The sequence below is a fragment of the Bombus vancouverensis genome, chromosome 13 (genome assembly GCF_051014615.1).
Source record: "Bombus vancouverensis nearcticus chromosome 13, iyBomVanc1_principal, whole genome shotgun sequence".
Classification (NCBI taxonomy): Eukaryota; Metazoa; Arthropoda; class Insecta; order Hymenoptera; family Apidae; genus Bombus; species Bombus vancouverensis.
In genome coordinates this window covers 3,512,874-3,522,155 of record NC_134923.1, presented here as the reverse complement: position 1 = coordinate 3,522,155, position 9,282 = coordinate 3,512,874, and the positions used below count along the sequence as shown (strand labels likewise).

Here is a 9,282-nt window from a genome sequence, read left to right as displayed (position 1 = left end):
TTCCAGGCGGCGGTGATGTAACTTGCCGCGTTTTTCAGGGATCTAATGTAGGTCCCCTTGAGGTTTGTGGACGCCGTCGCGACGTGCATTATTTCAGACACGTGCATCGTCAGGCCCGCGCTGATGTCTGCCGGGGAGCTCGTCCTCATCTCCGCCTCTAATTCTTCGGACACCTCCGGGGTTGTGGCTGCTATTCTCCTCTTCTTCCCCCTGGATGCCGCCGAAGCCGAGCGCGAGGTGATCGAGGCGGTGGGATCCTCGTCGTCGGACCTCGCTCGCGCCCGTGATCCTCCTGCCATCGGTGACGTGCCATCGTCCAGCCTCGCTGGTGTGAGAAAGACGCCCTCCGGCCTGTTCGCGGCTCTTAGCGAGCGTCTTGTCACCCTCCTCGAAGATTCCTCCGCCGTTTCCATCCTGTTGTCCTCCGGTTGTCCTCCTCCTGTCTCCTGTTCCATTGCCAGGCGTAGAAACACGTCCGGGGGCCTGGCGGTCCACCCTCGAACGGCCGTGGTCGCGAGATGTCGACGCAGTGGGGCCCACTTCACTACCCACGGCTGCGCCGGTACTGGGGTATCCCTCCCCTGCACCGTAAACTTTGTTACTTAAGTTTTCTATATCCATGTTTTTCTGTTTTGGTTTTTTGCCGAGGTCGTCAACGGTGTGTCCTGTCCTGGTGCCGCTCACTCTTCTTCACACCCGGTCAGAGCTGGTGCAGGTGTGCCAGGGAGCTCCTTGTGATGAGGTGGTGAGCGGTCCTGACAGGCGTGGGGCCCACTAACTTCTCCGAGATTCTCCGCACCGGATCGGCGCGCTGGCAGGTGCCGCGGACACCGCCAGCTGCCATCCGTCTATGAGAGAATATCAGATCCGTCGGGATTGCTTACAGGACTCCGTGGGGGCCACCAACTTCTCCGAAATTTCCGCACCGGATCGGTGAACTGGCTAGTGCCGCGGACACCGGCCAGCCGCCACCCGACTATAAGAAATATCAGATCCATCGGTGTTTCCCAGGGTAGTCCTGTGTCCCGGGGGCTTCTGCCTGCCTCGTGCTCCTTGGATAGTCCCAGAAAAATGGCTTCTGTGCGCCTCCTTCCTCTTCGTCTGCGCCCGCCGAACGATCACCCATCCTTGCCCGTGCCGCGGCGACCGTTGCTTAACCTTCGTGATCGATGGGAAACTAGCGTTTCCACCGCGGCTAAGCGGGCGCTGAAGCCAACGTCACCTGTCTACTGTTTATGGCCTGTCTACGCGCTGTCGATGGCTTCAGTGCTTGAGAAAACTAAAAAGACCAGATGTAGAGTTTTCTTAGAAGTGGTAACCACTTCAACACCCCCCTAAAACTCTACATCTCTACGAACAATTATCTCAAATTTACAAATTATCTCTTAATATTTTTCTAACTCTTGTCGTAAATAACTGAAAATTAATTTGTCAATGCTTTCTCAAGTACATTTGCCAGCCGCATTTCTCTTTTCCATACAAATCAATTTATTACAAAAAAAAACTAGAAGACTAAATAGATCATGTAGAGTTTTCCCTTTTTTTTTTTTTTTGAGAAGTAATAATCACTTAGACACCCTCCCTAAAAACTCTACATGTTTACAAACAACTACCTCTTAATATCCTTTTTACTTTTCAAACCTAACTTTTTTCTTAAATATTCAAATCTCGGTTTTGGCAACGCCTTTGTACATATATCTGCCAGTTGCTCTTCGCTTGTTACATACGTTACATCAACTTCGCCCCTATTGTATACATCTCTCAAGAAATGATATCTTACGTCAATATGCTTACTTCTTTGATGGAATTCTGGATTCTTAATTAATTTCACGGCACTAGTATTGTCTACACATAGCATATACTTAAGGATCTCTATTTTACATTCAAGAAATATTTTCTTTAGCCACATAATTTCTTTCGCTCCTGAGGCTGCACTGACTAAATAGTTCTAGTGAATTTACCTGTTTGGGTTTCTTCTGAGCGTTTCTGCTTCTATTTCTACATAATTCTACTGGGTGGAATCGGCCCGGGAAGTTCAGTGCTTCACAGACCGTGCACGGTCGTTTCTTGGATGGTGGATTTGCATTTTTGTCCAGGTTTACCTTTTTTTCTTGCGTTTCTTTCCTTTTTCTCTGATCTTCGTATTGTCCCAAAATTCCCATTAGGTCATTTGTTGATTGTACAATTTCTCTCTCGATTTTATCTTGGATGTCGATAGGTAATCCAATGACAATCAAATGAATCCTCACGTCTTCAGCCATTTTCCTCTTTACTTCCAACATTAATCGTTCTTTCTCTAAGGCATACTCAATGAACGAACCTGAAGCATATTTGCAGTTGTAAGCGTATCGTATTGCATACCAACCTTTATTGTTAAAAGTTTTGAGAAATGCGTCTTTCCAGTCTTCCCAGTTGTATCCTTCAGCCTTCAGCAGATTTGTTTGGTACCATTTTGCTGCTGTTTTCTCTAAATACTTTTTTAAACCTTTGACTTTCTCCTCATCACTTTTGATTTTATATTTTCTGCATTCCTCTTCATACTCTGATATCCAGTCTGTGACTTTTTGAGTTCCATCAAATTGTTTTATGCTAAAGTTTATTTCTTCTTTTTTTTTATTAACGTGGGGGAAACCCAGAACACCAGGCCACTTATGAGGAAAAGCCGGATTCTAACCGACTAAAACCTCCACGATGATTGTCCCGACTGCGATCGAGAGGGGCCCGGGAATCGGTGTGAGCGACACACCGGGTCCTTCCCTGTGCACAATACGTCCCCTAATGGAGCGATGTGCGGCCACGTCACACCGCGCCTCGTCCCTTACTGGACTGCTTTGTGGCCCGTCGCTGTATGTTTGGATTGGGTCCCATGCAAAATTTAATTCCTTCACCTGGTGTTGTTCAGGAATCATGAAATTCGTTTGATCGTATTCTTTTCGGTTTCTGTGAAACTGTCGTCACCTGTACCTATCTTATCGTTTTTACGAATGATTTCGTTTAATTTGGTTAACTAGTTGATTCTGTCGTAACTTCCTAGCTTGTTATCGATAATTGATAGAAAGATTTACAGTTCGGAGTCATTTTGAGAATTTTGGGTAACGTGTCGGTAGATTTTTCCCAATCATGATACTTTTTACCGAGTTCTATGTTTAAATTTTCGTTTCGTCTCGTCAGAACATGTATTCTAGATAGTGCGTCGGCTGAAGTATTGTCTTTTCCTTTAGTGTATTGTATATCGCACTAATACTCCTCTAATTTTACTAATACGATTGCTAAAAGTTCTTTTTCAGTTGTGGAATAATTTCGTTCCGGTGGGTTCAAAGTTCGTGAGACATAACAACATGGATGTCCGTCCTGTGATAGGATAGCACCTATTCCTTCGTTACTGGCGTCGATCGTTAGTGTAAATTGTTTTGCAAAGTCTGGGAATTTTAGTACGGGTGATGAACAGAGTTTGTCTTTTAATGTCTGGAATGCTTCTTGGGTTTTATCTGTCCAATGAAATGGTGTCTCTTTCTTTGTAAGTTCAGTCAGTGGTTTCGCGATTTTAGAAAAGTTTCTGATGAATTTGCGGTAATAACTTGATAGTCCTAGGAAAGATTTGATGTCTGTGGGATTACGCGGCTGTTTTAAGTTACTAACGGCCTCTAATTTTTTGAGATTTGGCTTTACACTTTCGGCGGTTACTATATGTCCGAGATATTCTAGTTTTGGTTTAAGGAATTCACATTTATCCGGCTGTATTTTGAGTCCGAGTTCGCGTAAGCGTTGCAATACTATCGCAAGGTTGCTATTGTGCTCTTCAATCGACTGTCCGAATATTATAATATCCTCTAAATACACAAAGCAATGTTTATTTATAAGTCCTCTTAGCGCGGTATCCATCATGCGTTGGAACGCTGCAGGTGCATTCTTTAAACCGAATGGCATTCTATTGTAATGGTAGTGTCCTTGTGGTGTAGAGAACGCCGTGTATTTTTTAGAGTCTGTGTCTAGTCGGTCTCTAAATTGAATACGTCGAGATAAAACAGCAATATCTTTTTGATTGGTTCGCGGAGAGTTTCCTCTATATGCGAGAGTCTGACTGAATCTTTAAATATGGAGACTTGATCGTATGTATTTGAGTTTTCGGCAAGACTGGTTATTTTGGCTGGATCACCACCATTAATAAAGCATATCGTTGTCGGTTTTCCTTCCAAGTAAACTGTGTTTGACACTGCTTGTTTCGGGGGTACGTTGTTTTCCTGTTGCAATAAAAGAATATTGTTGTCAAGCTTTTGGCCGGGTGATCGTGTTAAGGAAATTCGAGGATTTGGGAATACAAATTATTGACTATATTTCCATATAATAGTTATACACCTATATTCCTCTCTAAGGACGTCTTGCACGCACGCTGGTTGCCAACCGACTAGCCTAGATTCTTCTAACATCTGGCAACAGTCTTTTGTCTCCACTGAGTCCTTGACGCCCTCTAACCCTTACACACACACTCTCATGTACAGTGTAAATGTATCACTTCCCTAACACGCCTCCTTACATTTATACTGTACACTTAATTTTATTTACATACTTGTCGAATTAACAAAATATTTAACATTTATCGCTTTCTTTACATTTCTCTTATTTTACATTCATCCATGACCTAAACCTTTCAAATTTCTCTCTACACAGTGCCTTCGTAAAAATATCCGCAGTGTTTTCTTCTGTACTTACTTTTATTATGTTTATCTTATTTTCCTTTACGTACTCGTGAACGTAGTGGTAATGAACTTCGATGTGTTTAGAATTTTTTGTAAAAGTTCCGTATTTTGCTATACTCATTACTCCAGAGTTATCCTCATAGATTTTTACAGGGTTATCGTCTACATTTACATCGAAGATTTTCATTAGTTCTCTGATAGTCATTACTTCGCTCACCGCTTCCGATAGAGCTACATACTCTGCATACGTCGAGGCTTTTGTCACACACCTTTGTTTTTTAGACTTCCATCCAATTACATTTCCATACAATCTAATTACATACCCAGAAGTCGATTTCCTATCTATATGATCTCCTGCCCAATCAGCGTCCACATAACAATCTATCGTTTCGCACTTTTCATTTCTTTTATAATGTAGCCCTAAATCTCTAGTCCGGTACAAATATTTCAATATTCGCAAGGCATATTTAAAATGTGTCTCGTTACAACAATCTTGAAATCTACTCAGATAATTCACACTATAACTTATATCGGGTCTGGTATTTACACTAATATACAGCAATGCGCCAATTAAATTCTTGTATCCAATGTCCTCTCTATTTATCTCAGCTTTTTCAATTTTTAAGTTGGTCTCCATAGGTGTACAGTACAATTTGCTGTTATGTAATTTATATTTGTTTGCTAATGATTCTATGTATTTCTTTTGGCTTAATCTCATTTCATTTTTTAAATAATCATACTCTATATTTATTCCAAGATATTCTTTTACTTCACCTAAATCTTTCATTTCAAATTTATCAGTTAATAATTTTTTTTACACTTTGTATCTTCCCTTTGTTTTTACTACAAATCAACAAATCGTCTACGTATATTAACAAATAAACAACATTTTCTCCCTCTCCATAAGTATATAGGCACAGCTCTATATTGTTCTTTTTAAAACCTAATCTCGTCACATACTTATCAAAACACTCATACCAGTCCCTCGGACTTTCTTTTAACCCATAAAGCGCTTTCGATAATTTACAAACTCTATTCGTTCCGTCCGCATATCCCTTTGGTTGATTTACATATACCTCCGAGGTTACTTCACCATTTAAAAAGGCAGTTTCTACATCCATTTGCTCAATTATTAATCCATTTTGACAACAATATGATAGCAATATCTTAAAGGTCTGATTACTCGCCACTGGAGAATATATGTCATCGGCTACGTTTCTTTGTTGAAATCCCCTTACCACTAATCTAGCCTTATACCTGTCCTCTGATTTTTTCGTGTAAACCCATTTTACATCTAATACTTCTTTGCCTTTTACCCTTTCTACCAATTTCCAAGTTTTATTCTTATAAAGACATTCTATTTCCTTATCCATAGCCTGTTTCCAAACTTCATTATTTTCGCAACAAATCGCCTCCTCAAATGTACGAGGGATATCTACTTTACAATAATTTGCATGAATCTCGCAAATATTTTCCTTTTCTGGATACCTTACTGGAGTTTTCTTAATACGTGTAGATCTCCTAGGAGTGTTTGAGCTTTCAATACTACTATTATTTTCATCTTTCCTACCTTCTAACTCTTCCTTATCCATACCATCCAATGAATAGTTATCTTCGCTATCATTTCTATCTGCCTCTAATGAATTTTCCTCAAAACCGATACATTTAGTGTCTGCCTCAATGACCTCTACATGTCTAGCTATTGTTATTTTTCCACCTAATAAGACTCTGTATCCTACTTCACTATATCCTAATAGAATTCCCATATCTGCCTTCTTGTCCCATTTGGAAACTCTTTTTTGTTCTGGCCTTCTTACAAAAACTTTACTTCCATATAGATGTAGATTTTTAACACTTGGTTTTCCCCCGAAGAATATTTCAAAAGGTGTCTTTCTTTCTATAGTATTCGCTAATATTCGATTTTTCAAGTATGCCGCTGTACAAACTATTTCCGGCCAGTACCTTTTATGTACTTTCGCTTCCGCTAACAAGCAACGCGCCATGTCCATCACTGTTCTATTATACCTTTCCGCTGTCCCGTTTAATTCATGTACGTATGTTGGGCAATTATTTATTCTTATACCTTTATCCCTAGCAAATTTATAAATTCGATTATTTAAATATTCTTTACCATTATCGCATCTTAATATTTTTAACCTCTTGCCCGTTAAATTTTCGGCTTCATTTACGAACTGTACGAAAGAATCAAAGACCTCATCTTTTGATTTTATACAATAGATCCTAGCTATTTTACTATAATCATCGATAAATGAAATGAAATATTTTTCTCCATTGAATCCGGTGGTCTTAAAGGGACCACATACGTCCGTATGAATAATTTCCATTATTTCCCTAGCCGTAGTTCGATTATTTTTGAAAGGTAAGTTATGCATTTTGCTTTCTATACACACCCTACATTTCAAAAGTTCCTTTTCAAATTCATTCGGTATGCCAGTCACTAGCTGCTCTTTACCCAAAATCTCTAAATATTTAAAATTTACGTGTCCTAGCATCCTATGCCATCTTTCCTTTTTACTCATACCACTACGTTCGGCGCTGTTTACTAAGTGCTTCTTCCCTTTCAATATACTTTTTATTCTATATGTCCCATTTTCTTTGAACGCTACAGCTGTAAGTTGATTATCCTCATCTATTATTTTCGCAATATTTCCTTTGGAAATAACCGTATTCTTATTGTCTGTTAGTTTACCTAAACTAATCAAATTTGCGGACATTTCTTTCGCGTAAAATACTTTCCTCATATTTATTTTATTTTGTTTTCCGAATGCTTCAAAATAACTTATAACATTCCCAACTTTTGTCGCTTTTATCGGTCTATTATCGCCTAAATATATATTTACCGGTTCTTTTAGGTCGATAGATTTATCGAAATAATTTATATTATTAATTATGTGATCAGTACAACCGCTATCTAATAGCCACACTATTTCGTTCTTACTTATCTCATTCGTCTCACTGCTGTTTGCTGCGTGCGCCGTTGCTATCCATATGCCTGCTCTTGAGTTTCCATGCTCGCCCGTGCCGGTTGTTGATTGACGATGAAAGTTTCCACGTCCTCTGCTCGTATTGCCTTTGTTCCCTCTTCCTCTGTTTCGTCCACGTGTTGGCCCATGCCAATAGCCGTTACTGCTTTCCGCTTGGACGCCATTTTGACACTCTCTCGCAAAGTGTCCTAATCTTCCACATCTGAAGCATCCTTCCTTTTTTGCAGAAAAGGCGTTGGTTTGCCTTTCTCCTCGATTGGATTTATTTTTCTTCTCTGCTACCTCTATTTTATTTTTTACATACGCTACCGTTTGATCCTCTTCTTTCAATGCGTCTATTATGTCCGCTATGTAGCTGTATTCTTCGGGTAACGTATTGAGCATGTAATTCAGCTTTTCCCTCTCACTTACTTGTGCGCCCGCACTTTTTAATTCATTGATTAATTTTTCGAAATCGTTAAAGAATGATGCTGAATCACTGTAGTTCTCCAGTCTTATGTTTTCCAATCTCCTTCTGCATACGATCTGCAGTGCCGTCGACTCTTTCAAGTACATTTCATCGAACCTTTTTATTATATCATACGCCGTTTTTCCTTCCCTAACATACTCCAATTGTCTGTTCGATATTGCACTATAAATTATATTAATCGCCTTCAAATCCTTTTTGTCCCAGTCTTCATCGTCTCTTTCGTTCTTCATTCTAGTTGTAACAACCTCGCATTCCTTATATTTGAGAAACATCGTGATTCTTTGCTTCCACATTCCATAATCCTCACCATCGAATATAGGTATCATGATTTCCGATCTCTCCATTTTAATTGATTCTTCTTTTTTTCTTTTCTTACTCAAGCGTTCCTACGTGCTCGAAGTATATTTTTTTTCTGAAAGTTTTTTTTCTTTACTGAAAACTCACTCGCAAGATCGTAACCACGCACTAAATATCTTGCAAAACTAGTAACCACGCTCTGCTACCATGTTAAGGAAATTCGAGGATTTGGGAATACAAATTATTGACTATATTTCCATATAATAGTTATACACCTATATTCCTCTCTAAGGACGTCTTGCACGCACGCTGGTTGCCAACCGACTAGCCTAGATTCTTCTAACATCTGGCAACAGTCTTTTGTCTCCACTGAGTCCTTGACGCCCTCTAACCCTTACACACACACTCTCATGTACAGTGTAAATGTATCACTTCCCTAACAGATCGAAAATTTCTACATTGACTGGAGGCATGTCCGACTTGATTATACTTGAAGCATGGCATTCGTTCGTCTTGCCGGAAGGTTCTTGGCATTGGATTAGGTGTTGGAGTTGGTTTTTTAATGATGATTGGGTTGGGATTATTGGTCGTTGGTTGTTCCATTGGTCTTGGTCGTCGATTTCGATCTTCTCTGAAGTATCGCTCAATGTCGGTAGCTTTCTTTTCAGCTTCGATGATATTGTATGGTGGGCTGGCGAGTAATACTTGTCCTATTTCGGTTTTTAGGCCTCGAATGAAATCGGTTACGGAGTCTCTCGGCATTCTATCGTTCATTACACTCGTCTAGTAATTTCGTCCAAATATTCGTTTATTA

General features: G+C 39.9%; 1 protein-coding gene across 1 annotated transcript; it reads right to left on the bottom strand.

Moving 5' to 3' along the window:
* Nucleotides 1–1,883: 1,883 nt before the first annotated feature.
* Nucleotides 1,884–9,230, bottom strand: LOC117161869 (uncharacterized). The gene is made up of 3 exons (XM_033343621.2): nucleotides 8,901–9,230; nucleotides 2,823–2,888; nucleotides 1,884–2,648 (listed from the first exon to the last, which is right to left on the bottom strand). The coding sequence occupies exons 1-3, from the start codon at nucleotides 9,228–9,230 to the stop codon at nucleotides 1,884–1,886; spliced, it is 1,161 nt and encodes a 386-aa protein (XP_033199512.2).
* Nucleotides 9,231–9,282: the final 52 nt, after the last annotated feature.